This window comes from Ceratotherium simum, chromosome 17, assembly GCF_057802395.1.
Source record: "Ceratotherium simum simum isolate JZ-2026a chromosome 17, ASM5780239v1, whole genome shotgun sequence".
In the NCBI taxonomy this organism is placed as follows: domain Eukaryota; kingdom Metazoa; phylum Chordata; class Mammalia; order Perissodactyla; family Rhinocerotidae; genus Ceratotherium; species Ceratotherium simum.
This window is the reverse complement of record NC_141916.1, coordinates 49183688-49205099: the sequence shown is the minus strand read 5'-3', so window position 1 is coordinate 49205099 and position 21412 is coordinate 49183688. Positions and strand designations below refer to the sequence as shown.

At 35.6% G+C, this 21412-nt stretch overlaps 1 protein-coding gene and 1 pseudogene across 1 annotated transcript; both read right to left on the bottom strand.

Annotated features, from left to right (window-relative positions):
• Positions 1-712: 712 nt before the first annotated feature.
• On the bottom strand, positions 713-1621 carry LOC101400368 (taste receptor type 2 member 46-like). Its single transcript, XM_004435496.1, has one exon. It carries the CDS (start codon positions 1619-1621, stop codon positions 713-715), a length of 909 nt encoding a protein of 302 aa, XP_004435553.1.
• A 15014-nt stretch (positions 1622-16635) lies between these two features.
• On the bottom strand, positions 16636-19387 carry LOC101400627 (taste receptor type 2 member 46-like; annotated as a pseudogene).
• Positions 19388-21412: the final 2025 nt, after the last annotated feature.

Below are 21412 nucleotides of genomic sequence, written 5' to 3'. Positions count from 1 at the left end.
AGGCAGCAAGATGGAGGAGATGATTGGCAATTCAGAAGCCCAAAGGTGGTTTAGGGGAAAACTGAATAGTTTGATATCAGATCTCAACTTCAAAAAATGTCTTCTTAATTCAAAAACTATAAGAAATGACTTTCCTAACTGCATATGAAAACGTAGCAACATTGAAAACAAGTCATAATTGTTTTTCTTTCTTCTTCACCTCAATTTTACAATCTGATTTTTTTCTAAGCCTTTCACCTCCTGATATTAAATCTAATATTCTTCAGTACTGTTTATTGTACACATATCTAAAATTTATTCTAAATATGTTTGTCACTCTTGAATTTTATTGTATGCATCTTTTGCAAAGAACAGTTCTGATTGCTCTCCACTCACCAGGAAGTACAAATTCATGGTGGAATAATATCTATCCCAATCATATATCCTCAATGTGTAATTTAGAATTGAATATAATTACCATCCAAAAGATTGGAGATTCAAAAAATAAAATCTAAAGACACTGTGGTACATATGTTTGGTCCTAATTACAATGAAAATAGCGTTGATTTCCTGATAAGTTGTCTGTTCTTAAAAGTGCATAAATATAGCTCATAAACTCTTCAATTAGAAGATGATAATACATAATATGTATGCAAAATAGACATCGCTTTCTAATCCTGAGGAATTTCTTACTATATTTTGTAAAATAAGATTGCTTACCTCAAGAAATTGGTTAACAGTATGGTAATCTTATAATCTTTCTTATATTTTTCGACACCTGTCTTAGCCTTTTGTTTCCCCAAATCAGAATAAATGAGTGGCTTGAAGGATACAGCATTCTAAGAACTTGGCAAAGCATGAAAACTGGTTCATTCTGCAGCCTATCAGAACTCCAATATGAGATGATTAGAGCCAGGAAGTAACCGGCATATAGCAAGAGAAAGGAGACCACAGTTTGCATGGCTCTTATGTGGACTTGGGTGCTGATATCTTGGGATCCTTTGCCATTGAGCTGCATCTTCTTGAGATGTTTCCACAGGGAAATGATTAACAGAAGAAAAGATGTCAGGGACATAGTAAAGGGTGTGAAGTTTATCAGTGTGAATAGAGTCATATTTGAAAGTCGTAAAATGTCACTCAATTTAGTGTTCCCAGTTATGTTTCCTTCATATTCATTGGTTTGCATATTATCATCTATGCATAGCACTGCAAGATAAGAAGCCAAAAAGACAAAACTCCCCAACAGTATTACGAGAAGTACCCTTTTAACTCTCTGCTTTAGGTAAAGAAATATAAGGCTGGAGAAATTAGCTATCTTGAGCAAATAAAATATGCCGAGGCTAGTACCCAGCCGGAGGCTGAAATGGTTGCTTACTGCCCAGGCTATATGAAAAATAATTCTTACTTCTAAATTATGGAAAACTGGAGTAAGTACAGTTGTATACCAATTTATTAATATTACCCAGAGCAATCCAATTCTGGAGACCGCCAGAGCTGTGAGAATTTGATCAGCTGAGGACATCTTTTTTCTCTTGACCCAGTCGATGCAGTTCACGGGCGCTATGAAGCCATTGGCAAAATTTCCCAGAATAAATTCAGTCGTTATTAGGATGGAAAAAATGCTTGGTAGTAAACTTATCATGTCTAGAAAGCAAAAGAAGCCAAGTCTAGTATCACTGGTTGTGATTCCTGTGATATTCTGACCTTAACTTCTACGTGCAGCTGCTCTCTGAATGTTCTGTAAAGTCCTTGTTTCTTTTAAAATCTGTGACCGATGTAAAGCAGGAAAGCACCAGGCTATGCCAAAGGAGGTGCTGAGTGCTGTCTTTAAGAAAAACATTGCTACTCCCCAAACAGCTCAAATTGACTCCTATTTATACACTGTGTGCCCTTGCCATGAGCTGGATTATTTCATAACTGATGTTGAAGTGAGAGCTGAATTCTCATTTGCTAGCATGCAAACAAGAACATATTGTTTTGCAATTTTTTCCTTGTTTAACCTCTCTGTAATTTGTATTCATCAACATCACTTGTTAGCAAAATTTAAAAATCCAGTACAAAGAACATATAGTGAATGTCTAAACTATTAGAGGGAGATTGCTCATAACGAGGATCACCATCACTATGGATCTATTTATTTATTTATCTATTTATTTATTTTTTTGCTGAGGAAGATTCACCCTGAGCTAACATCTGTTGCTAATCTTCCTCTATTTTCCTCTATTTTGTAGGTAAGCTGGCATTACAGCACGGCCACCAACGAGTGGTGTAGGTCCACATCCGGGAACTGAACTCAGGCTGCTGAAGCAGAGCGCACCAAACTTAACCAGTAGGCCACCAGCCCTGACCCTATTTATTGATTTTTAATACCAGATTTATGGAGAAAGAATTCAAGCTTTTTATGTCAAAACTATCCATGATTTTCTTGTGAACCCCAGAAAGGCCAAGATACTTTAAATGATAGTTGCTGAAAACCAACACTTACTATGAATTTATTGTTTATAAGCTCATAAACACACACACACACACACACAAATTCACACATACATCTTATGGATGGAATTATTGTCCTATAATTTCCAAAATGTAAAATCAGAGTCAGGAGATCATCTAGGTTTAAATCCCCCTTTTCTCCCATGCAGGCTTTTCAATCCATTATTCAGAGCTGTCAAACATATCTCTCATGCTTAGGTCTGTGATAAAGTTTCTCTTTTGATTTTATTTAATATTTAAATATTAATGTTTAATGAAAATATTAAGAGGTTTTGTAAATATTCCTTGGGCACTTCAAAAGAATGTGTGTTTTCTGTTGCAGATTCCAGACTTTTCCATGTATGAATAGCATTTTTATTTTCTGTTTAATTAATTTTTGACTATTTGGTATTTTTTAAGATTATTAGATGTTAAACCAACCTCTACCCTTGGATTTTATTCAGTTTCAGTTTTTATAGCACTTATGATCATTTTTAGTGGAGGATCTTGGGGCCAGACTTCCGGGGTTGAAAACCCAAATTCTCGGCTTCATACATATCTGATCTTGGACTCTTTTAAAGCTATTCTCTGCCTCAGTATAATCATCAGTAAAATGCAGATAATAATGCCATCCTCATCCGGTGGTCTTTGGGAGAAGTAAGTATACTGTCTGTGTACAGCGCGTTCCCGTTTGCCTGTCTGGTACAGAGCAGGCATGGAGGCTTGTTACTTACTCATCTGATGCTGTGCTATTTGATACTTCAGAGTTAACCTGTGAGAACTCCCACTCATGAGTACAATGTAGCAGGTTGAAAATGGCAAAGTTTCCTCCTACAACTACAAGGATACAGGGAATCAACTGGCAAAATTATATTTTAATTTAGTCAGAGAGCTGTGCAAGGAAGGATGACCAAATGAAATGAAATCTGGAATGAGGAGAGTCTTTCCAGGTAAAGAGGTGATTGATATATTCAGTGTAATCCCTATCAAATCCCAGCAGGCTCTATTTGCAGAAAATGAAAAACTATTCCTAAAATGTGTAGGGAAATGCAAAGCCCACAGAATGGCCAAAAGAATTTTTTAAAAAAGAACAAATTGGAGGATCACGGTTCCTAATATCAAAGTTTACTACTAGGCTGCATTAATCAGGATAGTATGGTTCTCTCATGAAGACACACATATGTATCAATGAAACAAAATTGAGAGCCCAGATTAACATTTACATTCATGATCAATTGATTTCAAGAAAACTATCAAGGAAGTCAATGTGGAAATGATCTATTTATCAACAAATGAAGTTGGAACAATTAGATACTCACATTTATACAGATGAATTTAGTTCCTTATTTTATACAATAAACAAAATTAATTCAAAAGTGATCATAGACCAAAATTTAAGAGGAACAACTATAAACTTTAGAAGAAAAGTTTTCTAAACTTGAGTTGGGTGGACCTCTTAGATACAATACCAAAAGCATGATTCATAAAATGAATATACTAATAAATTGGACTGCATCAAAACTGAAAACATTTTATCCTGTGATTACTGCTCCCTGATGTTCACACCCTGTCTGATTCCCTTTCCTTCAGTGTGGGCGGGACCTGTGACTGACTTGTGATCTGCAGAATATGGCAAGCATGAAGGGATTTTGCATGTAATTAAGATCCCAAATCAACTGATTTTGAGTTAAATCAAAGGGAGATTATCCTTTATGGGCCTGACTTGATTAGGTAAAGCTTTTAACAGAGTGGCTGGTCCTCCCCTGAGTGAGAGAGGTTTTTGCTGGCCTTGAGGAAGTAAGCAGCCATGTTATGGAGTGCCTGTGGAAAGGGCCGCAAGAAAATGAATTCTGCCAACAACTTGAGTGAGCTTGGAAGTGGATTCTTCTCCAGCGAAGCCTGTAGATAGAATGCAATATCATCAAAATTTTTATTTCAAGTTGATGAGATCCTGAAGCAGAGAACACAGCTAAACCTTGCCAGACTCCTGACTCCCCAAAATTATGAGATATACATGTGTTTGCTGGTTTAAGCCACTAAATTTGTGGTAATCTGTTACACAGCTGATGGATAATTCTTATAGAACAATACAGTTTGTCTACTTCCTCAGATGTCATTCAACATATTAAAAAATGCACCTGATTGCATTATAACATTGTGAAATTATAAATACACTGTAAATTATATAATTAAAAATATGTATATATTTATTTCCAGACATATAGAAAGATTCTATTCGAAGAATGCGGTTTAAAATATAAGAAAGTCCAGTGGAATAACATGGAAATAGATTTTTAAAACTCTCCAAATATTTTTAACATACTTATATTCCTATATTTTCCTTTTTAAGAGTGTCATTTTTTTGAGTTTAAGTTTTCCTTCCTTTTAAAAAGCACTTCAGCTGCCCCCGAATCCTAAGAACAGCTTGCTTCAGCTGGCTGTTTTTCAAAATTGGGATAAATGAATGGCCTAAAGGATGGGCAGATACTATTAATTTACCAAATGTCTACATCAGCTTCTTAGGGGACAATAAATGGCCATGAACTATTATAAGAATCAACACAATAGAAATCAAAAAAAGAAAGAAAAAAGAAGTCACCATTCTCATGGCTTTTCCATGAGCTTCACTGTTGGGATCTTGGGACCCTGTAATACTGAACTTCATCCTCAGGATATGCCTCCAAAGAGAAAGAAGTAACAGAAGAACCAATGCTATGGAAATAGTTATGGGCATGGTGATCTCAACACCGATGAGCACTAAGAAAATAAGAGTTCGTGTTTCATCCATGTTAATCCTTCAAGTCTCGTTTGTTTCTAGATTTAAAATATCAGGAATTACTTGGTCTATCACTGGGATGCTAAAAAGAAAAAAGAGCAAAGATCTCAGAAAAATAATAATAACCACCTTTAATCAAAGAAAAAGAGGATGGAAAAAACATAGCTATCTTCAGGGAATAGACGATGCTGAGACAGGTGTCAAACCAGACGCTTAAGTGGTTGATCATTACGCAAAACAGAATATTATCTTTCTAATTTGACCAGTGCTGTGTGGATCTGCAGACAGCACCGGTAGAAATGAGTCAATCACTATCATGATCAAGAAACACATCCTGCTTATGGATAAGCTGGTGAGGATGAGCGTGATGAAGCTGATTTTCTTGTGTCTTACCCAGATGATGTAGTTCATTATTCCAATCAATCCATTTCCCTAAGTACCAAGTATGAACTCCACAGTTAAGACAACCCAAAAGATGTTGTCCTGTGCGCTTGAGATTTCTTCTGAGTGAAAAACTATCATCCCAGATAGGACTATTGATGAACTGATGGATTGAAAACTAGTATTTTTTGTGGTGCTTTTTTTGTTTTTGTTTGTTGTGGAATGTGGCTTCCATTCCATTTCAGTAAACACCAGCTTCTATTATCACACTGATCCTCAGCTAACGTTGTGAAAACATTTCAGTTTTTTTAAAATGTCTTAGTTTGTGATTTCCTTCACAACAAGTGTGCATATTTCTCCTTTTATAGTAATGCCAGTTGTAACCTCTTATGTTCTATATGAGGGAAAGAGTAGCATTTAGTTTGCTTACATGCAAATGAGAAAGATTCTCTTTCAGTATTTCACCTTCTGCCCTACTCTAAAATGCACATTAAAAAAAACACAAAAATCTCCAAGTAGGAATTTCTAAGAGCCATCTGCAGAATTAAAATTGGTGTAGAAAACTGAATTTAGAGATAGAAATTCATCATCACCATCACAGTCAGCATCATCATTCACTACTGTACTCAAAAAGGAAACCAATAAAAAACAGCAATAATTCAACTTTACCTAGGGTGAAGGAAGGTAAATCGCTGTAAATAATTCACAAATTGAGAAAACTTGGGAAAAATGAATCTGAGTAGTTGAAGTTTAAAAGAAATATATTATTTTTACCAGAATTATCTTTATTTTGATAATTACAGTAATACTGCTCAATATTCTCTGGACAATGTGCTTATATATTACAAGGTATTTTTATCCTTGACATTACATTTGCTTCTTAAAAACATTATTTAGTAGAGATAGAAGAATACTCCATTTTGAAAATATGCAAACTGGAGATCACAGAACTTCAATATTTTGCTCAAGACCATGTAACTACACGTGACACATCAGGCCTTCAATGGGGTCTTTTGATCCAGAGTAGCACTCTTACATTTCTACTATATTTATTGTTGCATCCAAACCGACACGAGCCAACATGTGTTTTTAAAAATGAAATTATTTGTCACTGATACACAGTCCCTCAATATTAGAGTTTCTCAAGTTAAATTTCATAAAACATTAGAACTAAAAGTTATTCCCTGAACAGAAAATGATTTTATAGATAAAATAATTTGGGAAACTCCACATACAGTACTATCTCTTGAATATTAACTGACTATACAGAGAATCCGTGATTTAAAAAAATTCTTTTAATGCCTAATTTTGCTTAACCCAGCATCATCTAAATTATTTGATAATTGAGAATTGCTTCCTTGTTATAACTATTAATACCCTACTGAACCAGTGATCTTCAGAACTTTGGGAAATGCTGCTTTATATCTCTTTTAATGACCATGTGTCATTCTGTTATATTGATGTATTGTAGTATTTTTAAGTACAAAAATTTTTTTAGACTTTTATATTAATTTTAATAAACTATTTGCATCTCTAAAACTAATTCTCTTAGCACATCTGTAATTATTCTGTTATGATAAATTTTTAGAATTGGGTCTGAAATATATCAAAAACATATAGTACATAAGCACACCAAATATGTATGTGTGAAGATAGATATAGATGTGAAATTATGTATATTTATACTAAATTCCCCTCAAGAGAGAATATCCCACTATATGCTCTGTCCCCCAGTGTATGTGAGACAGTGTCCATGTTTCTGAGCCTTTCACTAGTCTGGATACCATTTTTGTATTTTTATAATATAGTTTACCAATAGATAACCTCCATTCTTTACATCTTTATATACATTTTTTTTTCAGTTTTTTTTTTCTAGTTATTCATTTTCCCTTACTCTTCTGGGTAAGTCTTTGCCTGATTCTATGAAGTTTCCTAGACCTTAACCTAAATAAACCACTCTGAATGAATGGAGAGGAGGAATTTTGCTATGATGTCTTACATATATGACTGAATTGGGCAAGACTTGATGTCACTTGAGCACATTGTCGCTGATTTGCTGGCTCCCTTTGCTGACTTGGAGCATCAAGCCCTGGCCTGCAGATCATTCAGTTCCACTGTGGTGCCTCATTTACCTTCTTGGTGTCCTGGTTTGGAAGCCTGTCCAGCTCTGTGGCGAAGGGCACTAGCTTCCTCCGCATGTCACCTACACATGTGAGGTTTGAGTTAGAAACAGACATGGAATTCTGTTTTTCCTCCAGAGTTACACTTTATCATTGCTAATTCTGGTTTATCATGCTTCTCCTCTGCTTTACATCCAGATTTTCTTCCTGATTGTGACATTGCTAACCTACCTTGCCTTCACAAACAGACACAAAGGCAGTGCCTTCTATTACAGACTTCTCCATGAGCTTTCACAATTGTGTAAGGTCTAATCCCTATTACAAATTCTTTATTCCATATCACTCACAGTGCTTCTGCTTCCCTGAGTAAACCCTAACTGGTGCAAACATTGGTCATCAAAGTAGTTCCAAGGAAACAAAACTTTTAAGATCCATTCTTGGCATTGGATCTGAGTTCTCTGGAATTAGCTTTCTCATACGATTAGATTTAAGGTCGTTCATGACCCTGTTTCCAAAGGTAAAGAGGACACTGGTAATCCGTGGCATGCAGTGACACTCAGTTACTTAAATTATCATCTGGTGGTGTCTATAATCAAGTGTCTATAGAAGACAAGGCTTTGACTAAACAAGTAGTTCTACCATGAAATGTATTAGTGAAAATAAGATGTACAATGGGTTTGTTGGTTGTTTCTAAGTGTTCTGGAAAACTTGGAGAAAGAAAATGGCGAGTTTAAGATTCTAAATTCCTAGCTTACAGTCCAAGTAAATAATCAGAAATTTTTTATCATTATTATAAAAGAAATCATCCTCTCCTGTACAGTACTGCTGAAATTTCTGAAAACCAAACCATATCGAATCCTGCAATAGATGAATCACACTGCAAAGTGAATTCACAACCCTACAACCTCCTGTGTAAATGACATGGCATTCTTTAAGAAGAAGAGAGACCCTAGAAGTTGGGATGGGGATGTATGGAAAGACTTCAAAGAATGTGGGGATTCTTGAACCCCTCCATTCTACTTAGGCTTCTTTGTCAGATGAAGCAACCTCCGTCTCCTCACTGAGGAGGGTAGTCTTCCCTTGACTCAAAAACCTGTCATGACTTTTCCCTGAGATGTTTGCTTTGGAGATAAATGCTGACCCACCTCAAGACATATCCCTACGTCATTTTAGTGCTTTGACCTATAGTCCTACTCAACTCCCAGCAGGGCTCAAGTGATAAGGTACAAAGTATGATGCGTGAGATGGTAATACATATCAAAAGAATTATAAGGTTCTGCTAATCTTATATTTTATTATTTATTATATTTTTTATATTTGCTAATTTTTTATTTTTAAATTTTATATTTTATATCAACACACCTGAAGAACATGAATAAGAAGGGATCATAAAGAAAGAAGAAATTAAAAATTGGAATAAACCAAATATAATAATATGGGCTCACTGACAGATATACAAAAAAAATGGCAAAAAAAAGAGTCAAATGAGTAGTCCATGTACAAAGGAAAATAGTGTTTTTTTTATTTTCCTGGTTTAATATTGAGATATAGGAGTGCTATAAAAAGAGTATTAAGTAATTTTATTACAAAAAATTTACATATAATATTCAACACAACCAATTCTGAAGAGAAATTTGTTAGGATGAAGTCACCCAAGGAAATATGATACTTGAGTATATACAGTTCATGGGTCCTATCAAACAATTCCAAAAAACTCCTATCATGAATTCTCCTCATTCTACCATCAGCAACACATTCTCCAATTCATACCTAAAGAGTGAAAAATCTTACTCTCTAAGGATGCAGTTAATTGTTGGCTTTACTTCGTTCCACATCTCATGAAGTGTGGCACATATGTGATGCTTTATCGTACAGTTTTAATCTAGAAATCTTTCAGACATGTTGTGGGCAAAAAATTTGTAATAACATATAAAGGTTTTTCTTCCCCTCAAAGAGTTCTGCTAATCCTAGGCAATAACACTCTAGTAGTGATAATGATTGAAAGACTGAATTCCATTTGATTATCATGCAACTGTGAGAAAGAATAACTTGCACTGATTTGCAGTTTTCTTTGTGCCCTAATGCTTAGCTCATTTGGATCAAAATACCAGCTTTCCTGAATCTCCACTCACAAAAGAGAAGTTGAAATCTTGCCAGATTTATTCGAGGTACGGGTAGATTTTCTCACTTGAAGGAAAACCAGAGAAGGGTGCGTAAACCTGTAAAAATGATCCTAAGTCTTTTCTAGAAGAGCCTAAACCAATTAAGTCAAGAAAAAAATATCAAGACTAGAATTCAGAGAAACACAGAAAAAAAACTTCAGTAACAGGTAAGCAGTTTAAGATCAAATGCACAGAGGTACAGAGTAATTGCTTAGAAGGATTGCTATTACTGATGTCTTTGTTATCAGGGGAATTATAGTGGATGCATTATTTAAATGTCAATATCTATGAAGAGAGTAGAAACCACAGCCACCTAAAATAGTTGTTCTTTCCCACTCCACCTTCAGACCTTCTGGTTCACCTAGTTATGATTCCTGATGATTTCTATTAAATTCTTGAGGTAAGATCAAAGGCCTCATGATGGTTTTTCTTGCCATTTTCTTCACTAGTATCAGTATTTAATGTGGCCGTGTTATTACTATTTCCAATATTTCTTTCAAACAATTCGGATGAGTATAATCGCAGGTAGAGAATTCATGAGTTCGCAACAGCAGAAAGCAGTGGGAAATGGAGGTGAATCTCTGAGTTTTAGAGTATCTGCAGTTGGAAAGTTTTGTGTTGATTACTTCTGTGACCCTGAATGGCTCAATCATTATTCTTCTAGTTTTCAGAAGGGATGGATAGTGTCTGTGTATTTGGAATTGGGTCACACCCCATTTCTCAGTCATACTTTCATAATTTCAGAGCTGGTTACCTACCCTCAGCCTTATCCAGCTTCTTATATCTTAGAAATTGTCTTGTGTTACTAGTTGCTGAACCTGTTGGTGCTGACTCGATGCTGGCATGGCAGAGGGGCCACAGGGAGTGAGATTGGAGACCACAACTACTGCAAAACTTTTTTGAGTCAGCTCTATTGTAAAATTGCTGCCAATCTGGACTGAGACTCTTTAAAATGTAAAAAGGTATCTGGACCCCAACCTTCTGTACCAAGAAGCAGGCTGAACACATTACTCAAAGGGGATATTTTCCAATGCCCTCTTCAAAACTATCCAAATTAGTGATGGGGAAAGAAGGACATCCCAGAGGGCAAAGCCAACAGGCATGAGATCAACAGACTGGAAAGCACAACAGGAGCCTAATAAGGAAACATGCTCTACTGCAAAGGACAGGGGCATGAAAATATTTTTCACATGATTTCAGAATTTCTATGAGCCAGAATTGCTGTATGTTTCCTCTTCTGCCCCTCTTTCAATGGGACTGTTTGTTGTGGTTATCCTGTCCTGTTTCAGCCCTTGTACTATATCTTTGACATGTAGATAACTTGTCTTTTTAATTCCTTGTTTTCCAGATGAAACAAAATGTAGATCAGAAGATTCTGGAATTCAAGACTAATGCTGTAACTGAATGAGACTTTGGAGGATGCGCAAAAGGAATGAGTATATTTGTACATGGGAGGAAAATGAATAATTGTAGCCAAAAGGGAGGACTGGAGTAGTCCTGTAATTCTTTTTCCTGCAATTCCTGCAATTTCCTACAATTCTTTCATCCCCACTGTATCTATACCCTTTGACATGCAATAAAACTTTATACTCCACCATGGCCAGGGTGAATATCTTGTCCCTTGACTCTGAACTCAATCACGTAAACTTGTTTTGAAAAGTGGAGAATTAGTAGACTTGACACAAGCAGAGGTTTGAAATAGCTTCCACCCTGGGGTTGGCCCATTCTTGCTCTTCTGCAATCACCATGAAAACTTGACCAGGCTGGTGCACTGCTCCCAAGAGGAGAATCAGAAACTCGTGGAGTTAAGTTGCCCCAGCAAGATCCAGCTTAAACTGCCAATCAGCCAAACCATAACTGGCTCCCAGACATAGCCGTATGCTCCCAGACATACCCACTTTAAATCATTTGAGTCATCTAACACAGTCCAGCCTAGAAAAACTGAATTTGCAGACATATGAGATACAAATTTCTACTGGAATTTGACAGCAAAGTTTTGGGTGGTTTGTTTTTCAGCAAAAGTGAACAAATACAGGTACCATGCTAACCTAACTGTAGAAAATATGTTCACCATTTGCCTCTGGTGTATCAGTAATTCAGGAGTCAAAGGAAAAACAGATGGAGTTTTGTCATGGGACATAGATAACTAAGGATCGAAGAAAGCTTTTGGAAAGTTCTGAGGACTGCAGATACCATTATCTCAAATTTCTGCATGTGGCAACTAAAATCAGAAAGTTCCCACTTCTCTGTGTTAGCCTTGAGTACCATGTATATGGATGGTGGATTTCCCCCATAAACAACCATAATGATTGATTTTTATGGGAAATTTCTCCTTATTGACAATGTATTATTAAAAATTGTAATGCATGCTTAGAAGCAGACAAAACAAAAATGTGAAGTGCAGTTATTCATCACAAAGCAAACACCCATGTAACCACCATGCAGTTTAAGAAATGGCACATTGCAAACAGCCCAGGTCCACCTCCAGGCCACTTTCCAAGGCACTACACCTTTCTCCACTTCTCTGTAGGTGACCAATATCCATACTTTGTGAGGATCATTTCCTTGATTTTCTTTATACTTTACTACCTAAAAATGCAACTCTAAACTCTGTAGGTTTATTTTGCCTGCTTTTTGAACTTTTGTAAATAAAATGCTATAATATATTATTTTTGTGGCATCTTTTTTATTCAACATTATGTTTTCAAATTTATCCATATTGTTGCATGTACATGCAGTTCATTTCTTTTTGTTTCTCTATATTAGTCCACTGAAGGAGTTTATTAAAACATTCATTCATTCTTAGTTGATAGATATTTGGTCTGTTCCTTTTTTCTTTTTCTTTTCACTAGATCTTTTTTTGTTGAGGTATAATTGACATATAACATTCAAGTGTATAACATAATGTTTCAATATTTGTATTTATTGCAAATGATCACCACAATAAGTCTAGCTAACATCCACTAACTAGGCTGTTTCTTTTTTAAGCTATTTTCAATAACGCTACTATGAACATTCTTTTACACATTTTTCGATGTCCTTGTCTTGGTATATAACTAGGAGTACAATTGCAAGCTCCTTGAATATGATACTCTGACTCTCCTCACAGACAATGAAAATTTCAAAATACAATTGAACTAATTTTGCCCTTTTTACATTCACCCTCAGTCCATATGTTGTTATTCTTCTTGTATTAAATTTATTATGTATTTTAACCTCACAAAACAAGATTCTTTTAGACAGTCAACATTCATTTAGGTTTACACACATATTTACCATTTACATTAATTCTCATTCATTTTGGCCTCTTCAACTTTGTATTTGGAATAATGTTTATTCTACATGAAAAATATCGTTTTGAATTTCTCTTTACGAAAAGTCTGCTCTTCTTTTGAAACACATGAAGATATTATTCCATGCAGTTCTAGCTTCCATTTTTTGTTGAAATCAGTTGTCTTTCAAACACTTGATCTTTTTAATATTATCTGCCTTTTTATCTCTGGCTACTTATGAGATTTTTCTCTTAGAGTTTGGTTTCCTGTAATGTTTATATGTTAAACTGTTTTAATTATCTTGTCTGAGGTTTGATGGTTTCTTCGATCAATGGACTGATACATTGTATCACTTTTGGGGAAATATCAGTAATAATGCTTCCACCTCATTTTTCTCTCTTCTATCTTCCAGAACTCCAGAAGATTGTGAGACTTTCGGACTGTAAACTTCATGTCTGTTACCCTCTAGCCCGTGCTTTCCACTTCCTGTGTTTATGCTTCACTTTGGGTAGTTATTTTCCAATTCACTAATTCTGTCTCCACTGTGTCTAAATGGTTATTAAATCTGTTTATTGAATTCTTAAACTTGAATATTCATTTTCTCGGTCTTATTGTTTCAGTGATAGGAACAATCTTTTGTTCTTCTATAAATCATCTTCTATGGGGAAATGGAATAATTTGCTCATAAGAACAAACTCTGAAAGAAAAAATCTTATTTTTAGTAGTGTTAAGAAGTGGTTTTAAAAATAATGTCTCATTTTTAGTAGTGTTAGTAGTGTAACAATTCCCTTCTTTGCCAAACCTTTCTCACAGAATAGAATAAAATCATGGTCTAGTCATTCTCCACCAAGTTGAAAGGAACTGGCAATGAATGTAATGTAAGTAGTTTTTCTTGGATGGCAGCTTGCCTGTTGCAGGGTCATCACCATAGCCTTTTATTCCTGGGAAAGTCTAGGAGTAGAACTTGATTTCAAAATGCCATTCAAATAAGCAAAACAGAATACATCAATGACAATGACACCATCTCATTCCATGGCTTAAAATTTTTCAATAGTCTTTCTACTCTGCTTCTATTGTTACAAATGGGGCTGTGTGCCTTAGAATTTCATCATCACCCAGGATAATTTGCAAGATTAGAGGCTTACTCCTATTTGGTCCATTGACTCCTAAAGCCCTCTCTTTAGATATATGATGTCCCTCATTAAGTAGTGGATAATAACAACAACAAACAAACACACAGAGACAGAGATTGGATTGGTGGTTACCAGAGGGGAAGGGGGGAGGGAAGAGGGCGAAAGGGATAATTCGGCACAAGTGTGTGGTGATGGGTTGTAGTTAGTATTTGGGTGGTGAACATGATGTAATCTATGCAGAAATAGAAGTATAATGATGTACACCTGAAATTTATACAATGTTATAAACCAATGTTACTGCAATAAACAAAAATAAAAAAAAAATAATAAAAAATTAAAAAAAAAGAAATACGAGCTTGTTCATAAACTGGTTTATTTATTTTATGTTTTTTATTAAAGACATTTTATTTACACTAAAAGGTAGATCTCTTTTGTAGTTATCTCCTGATGAGTTTGCAATCATCTATAAAGAATTTGCTCAAGTAATACATTTTATACTGAAGCAAATTCAATTTTTAAATGTACTCAGCTTTACTTGAACTTTGTTGTTTACTAAGATAAATTACCCACAATGATAGTCTTTAGGAAATTACCTAGACATTGCCCAAATTGTGTATGGAAACATTTTAAATATACATCACTAGATGAGATACATGATGATAATGATGATGATGGCAGCTAAATGGAAGAACTCTAAATGATAGATGTGACTTCATCCAGTTTTCTAAATGGCAGAGTTCCCTGTGATAGAACACTGCCAATCTTCCCCATGGCCTTATGATACACATATCATTTTAAGGACTAGGGCTTAGCCTGAAAGAACACCTTCATGTACTAATTCGTCAAGAATAACTGAAAATCAACATATTTATGATAATTTACTTACTTTACTTATAAAACATTAAAGTTCATAACACTAAGAATTAATACAGTTGTACAGAATTCAATATAAGAAAGATTATACATTTCTTTCTTATAATAGAACTTGCTATCAATAAATATGACAACACACTTTCTCTCATCATCATTCTTCAAAGACTACAATAAAACTGGTCTTCAAGAAATTCTCTATAATTATTACATACACTAAATGGATGCCACGTTAATGTATACAGAAAGGCTCTTTGAACTGTATACCATAATTTCTTTACTATTCTTATAGTGAATAGTTTTTAGATGCGGAAGATTTGACTCTTCATGTCTGAAGTTTAATAGGAATTTTAAGAATGTTAGATGTAGGAGATGTTTGAGAATTCAAGGCCCAGAGGTGGTTTAGGAGAAAACTGAAATATTTTACATCAGATATCAATTTCAAAAATGGTCTTCCTTGATTGAAAAGCTAGAGAAAATGACTTTTCTAAATAGGTATGGAAACTTATAATAGCATTAAAGAGGGACCATGAACACGTTTCTTTCATCTTTATCCCCATTGTTGAACTTAATTGTTTCCAAACTTTTCACCTACTTCTTTATTTTTAAAAAATTTAATATATTTTTCAATTTTTATTGTGGTAACATTGGTTTATAATGTATAAATTTCAGGTGTACATCATTATACTTCCATTTCTGCATAGATTACATCATGTTCATCACCCAAATCACCCAAATACTAATTACAATCCATCATCCCTTCACTTACTTCTTTAAATCAAATATTCTTCCGTATTGTTTATTGTACCCATGTATAAAATTTACTCTCAATGTGTTTGTCACTCTTGGATCATATTATGTCCACCTTTCTTAATAACAGTTCTGGCTGCTCTCTATTAACCATGAAGTAGGTATTCATGATGGAATAATATCTATCTGAAGCATACATCTGCAATGTGTAATTTTGAACTGAATATTTTAACCATGCAAAAGATTAAAAGTTCAAACGATGAAATCTAAACACACTATGATACAAATTACAATGAAAAATAACAATGATTTCTTCAGGTAAGTTGTTAGGTCTTAAAAATGCATAAACATAGACCACACATTTTTCATCTGGAAGATGATAACATAGAATATGTATGTGAAACACATATGGCTTCGTAACTCTGAAGAATTTCTTACAATATTTTGTATAATTAGGTTGTTTACCTAGAAAATAATTGGTAAAGGTATGTTATTTCCAATCTTTCTTATATTTTTCATACATACACATGTACATATCTTTATGTGGTAAGCTTAGGGAAAACTTTTCCTGGAGAAACTGAAAATTATTCAACTACATACACTATGGAAAAACCAGTAGGAAGTATAAAATGTTACAGGCTCCATCAGTTTCTTTTCTTCTAGAACATACACAATGCCCCTCTTATTGATCTATGGAGCTGAGGGTTCCCATTCTTTCAGTCAGCATTTCACCTGCCATAAAAGTGACAGTAAGTCCTGTTTTAGCTTCTTGTTTGCCCAAATCAGGATAAATGCGTGGCTTAAAGGGTATAGCATGCTAAGAGGCTGGCAAACCATGAGAATCAGGTCATTCTTCAGCATGTTAGTACTCCAAAATGAAATGATTAGAGCCAGGAAGTAAATGGCAAATAGCAAGAGAAAGGAGATCACAGTTTGCATGGCCCTTATATGGACCTTGGTGCTGGATCTCGGAATCCTTTACCATTGAGCTGCATCTTCTTGAGATGTTTCCACAGGGAAAAGATTAACAGCAGAGAAGATGTCAGTGACATAGGAAAAGATATGAAGTTTGCTAGAGTGAATCTGTAAGTTGTACAGTGTCCCTCTACTCGATCTTCCAAGTGATGTTTCCTTCTTATTCATTTTTCTGAATATTATCATCTATGCTTACCACCGCACCATGAAAAACCGAAGAGAGCACAGTCTCCAACAGTATCATGAGAACCACACTTTTAACTCGCCACTTCAGGTAAAGATAATAAGGCTGGAGATATTGGCTATCTTGAGCAAATAAAATATGCTGAGGCTAGTAGCAAGCCAAACGCTAAAATGGTTGATTATTACCCAGACAATATAAACAACAGTTCTTACTTCTAAACTATATAAAATTGGATTACACACAGTTGTATACCAATTTACTAATATTACTCAGAGCAATCCATCTCTGCAGACTGCCAAAGCCATGAGAATTTGATCAGCTGAGGACATCTTTTGTCTCTTGACCCAGTCAATGCAGTTCATCAGTGCTATGAAGCCACTGGCAAAATTTCCCAGAATAAATCCTGTTGTTATTGGGGTGGAAAAAATTCTTCTTAGGAAAGTTATCACGTCTAGAAAGAAAAAAAGCCAAGTCTAATATCACTGGTCACGATCTCTTTAGGATTCTGACCTCAACTTTTATGTGCAGCTGATGTCTGAACGTTCAGTAAAGTTCTTATTTCATTTAAATTCTGTGACCAATGTCAAGCAGGAAAGCAATAGGGTATGCTAATGGAAGAGCTCAATGCTGTCTTGATGAAAATCATTGTTACTCCTCAAATAGCTCAGATTAACTCTTATTCGTATACTTTATGCTCTACTTGTAGGCTGGAATATTTCGTAGCTGATGTTGAAGTGAAAGCTGGATTCTCATTTGCTACCGTGCAAATAAAGACATATTCTCTTTCATTGCTTTGCAGTGTTTTCCTTGTTTAACCTCTTCACAATTTGTGTTCATCAGCTTTGTTATTTGGTAAAATTTTAAAACCCACTACACTGAATATAGAGTGGATATTTAAATTGTTATATAGAGCTTGGCCATAACTAGGATCATCATCACTATGGATTTATTTTTTTTATGTCAGATTCACGTAGAAAAAATTTAAGCTTTTCCTATAAAGCATCAAGTTTTTCTTGGGAATCCCAGTAAGACCAATACTCCATAAAGGCTGATTGCTGATAACTAACATTTATTATAATTTTATTTTTCACAAGGTGATAAGCACACACACACACACACACACACACACACACACACACGCACACAAGTCTCATGGATGGAAAGAATTATTGTCTTACAATTTCCAAAATAGAAAATGAGTCTTGGGGAGGTCATCTAGGTTTAAATCCATCTTTTTTCATTCAAGCTTTTCAGTTCATTATTAATAGCTATCAAACATATCTCTAAAAATTAAGCCTTTGATAAATTTCTCTTGAGTCTATTTAATATTTAAATATTGATTATTCTATTAAAATATTGATACTTTTTATATATATTCCTTGGCAACTTCAAAAGAACATGTAGTTTCTGCTGTAGAGCCTATAGTTCTCTATGTATGGACATTCAGTTTTATTTTCTCTGTTTAATTCATTTTTGAATTCTTAATATTTTTAAGATCAATAGATGTTAGAATCTGTCTGTAATTTTGGATTTTATTCAGTTTCAGTTTCCACAGTATAATTGTTTTTAACAGAGGATCTTGGAGTCAGATTGCCAATAAGGAAAACCCAGATTCTCTGCATCATGTATTTCTAATCTTGGAATCTGTTTGAAAACTACTCTCTGCTGAGTATAATCATCAATAAAATGCAGATGATCATATTATCCTCTTCAGGTGGTTTTTGTTCTATGCTTTATCATAGTTATTGTTTCAGGGATGTGCACAATAGTTAAGCTCATCAAACTGTATGCTTAAAATGAGGTATATTATACTATAGGTAAATTATACCTCAATAAAGTTAATTTTGAAAGTAAATGCAATAAATAAAAATGAGAGTAAAATAAACATTTTCATAAAAACAAAATTCCAGCAACTTCAATAATGGAAATTCTAAAAATGTTGCTCTTCAAGCAGAAGGAATCTGACCCCAGATGGAAAGTCAGAGATATGGAATCAGACTTACTACCTGCTGTTTTCCCAACTGATGAGTTAAATAAGTCTTTGATACATTCTTACCTTATATTTTTAGGAGATTCATGTTTTCAACTTTTTGAAAATTATACTTTGACTCTTTTTATGGGAAGAGGACACCCAAGTGGACTCATGTGCCAGAGCCAACTCGCTAAACTATGTGGTCCAAGAAAAGTCTGTTATGGGCTGTTTAAGACAGGTGTGTCTCTTCCAGGCTCCAAGTAAGTCCTAAGGGGAAAGAGAGTTGGATTCTTACCAGCTCTATGTTTCTCTTTTCTTCCTGAATCTGTGTTTTTATTCATGATTCTGAATGTTGGCCAAGTTTGGTTCCAGTTCCAACCTGTGCTCTATCAATACATTATTCCTCATTTGTGGCAGCTGTGGCGTAGGGACCCTACCATGGTCTCTGTGATTACTGCTCCCTGATGTTCACAGCCTGTACAATTGCCTCCCCTTAAGTGTGGGCGGGACCTGTGACTTACTTCTGACCTGCAGAATATTGCAGCTTCAAGGGATTTTGTAGATAATTAAGATCCAAAATCAACTGATTTTGAGTCAATTGAAAAGGAGATTATCCTTCCAGGGCCTGATGTAATCAGATAAAGCTTTAACAGAGTGGCTGGGCCTGTGCTGAGTGAGAGAGATTCTTGCTGGCCTTGAAGAAGTAAGCAGCCATGTTATGAATTGCGTGTTGAGAGGGCTGCAAGAAAATGAATTCTGCCAACAACTTGAGCGAGCTTTGAAGTGGATTCTTCTCCAGTGAAGCCTGTAGACAGAATGCAATATCATCAAATCTTTTATTTCAACTTGGTGTGACCTTGAAGCAGAGAACACAGCTCAGACTTGCTCAGACTCCTGACCCAAAAAAACTGTGAGATAATAAACATGAGTATTTTGGTTTAAGTCACTAAATTTGGTGTAACCTGTTGCACAGCAATAGGAAATGAATACAGCGGCAGTGACTGAGAATTTTGGTTTTTTTGGTCTATTTGGTAGAGAAGGCCTATTTTCTGTCAAGTGAGAAATGCCCCAGAATTTGGTTTGCTAGTCTTTTGTTAATCTATTTGGTCTGTTTTTGCAAGAATATAACTTGTGTCTTCTGGACAGGAGATTGGTGTTCTTTGCGTAGTGAATTTGGAGGTTCTATATTTATTCTATCCTGTGGCTGATGTTGTATAATTAAAGCAGCAAGTTCTCTGTGTTTCTTGACACAATAGACAAGGCTTTACCTGTTACTGTATGATATTAAATCTTTGCCTACCTCTGGAGAATATAAATAAAATAAATTATAAAGTCTTTCATATGAAGTGTCAGCGGCAGATACGGATGCTGTTTGGAACCTGTGGCAGCCCCTATGGAAGAATCACAGTGCAAGCCCTTAGGTTTTTGGAGCAAGGCCCTACCATCCCCTGCAGCTCACTACTCTCCTTTTGAGAAACAGTTCTTGGCCTGCTACCGGGCCTTAGCAGAGGCTGAACCCTTAACCATGGTCCCCCAATTTACCATACAACCTGAGCTTCCCATCATGAACCGGGTATTATCTGACCCATGAAGCCATAAAGCTGAGCATGAACCGCCACACTCATCCTCAAATGGAAGTGGAGTATGGAGGCACAAGTAGGTACATGAAGAAGTGGTAAACGCCCACGGGCCCTGCTTCTGCTACACTGCCTCTCTCTCCCAGCCTGCACTGTGGCCTTACAGGGAGTTCTCTATAATCAGTGCACAGAGGATGAAAAGACTTAGGCCTGGTTTACAAATGATTCTACCAATATGCAGGTGCCACCCACGAGTGGACAGCTGCAACACTACAGCCCCTTTCTGAGACATCCCTGAAGGATAGTGTTGAAGGGAAATCCTCCCAGTGGGCAGAATTTCAAGCAGTGTACCAGATTGTTCACTTTGCTTGGAAGGAGAAAGGGACAGATGTGTAATTATATAATGATTCATGGGCTGTGACTAATGGTTTGGCTAAATGGTCACAGACTTGGAAGGAACACGATTGCAAAATTTGTGGAAAGGGAATTTGAGGAAGAGGTCTGTAGACAGACCTCTCTGAAGGGGAAAAAAATGTGGAGATATTTGCATCCCATGTGAATGTCCACCAAAGGATGACCTAGGCAGAGGAGGATTTTAATGATCAAGTGAATAACTTGACATATTCTGTGGATACCAGTCAGTGTCTTTCCCCTGCCACCCCCGACCTTGCCTAATAGGCTCATGAACAAAGTGGCCATGGTGGCAGGAGTGGAGATTATGCATGGGCTCAGCAACAGGAACTTCTACTCACAAAGGTTGATCTGGTTATGGTCATGCCTGGATGCCTA

What these genes read in the sequence shown, in the direction of transcription:
- LOC101400368 (XM_004435496.1), bottom strand. Translation starts at nt 1,621, where the DNA reads ATGATAAGTTTACTACCAAGCATTTTTTCCATCCTAATAACGACTGAA.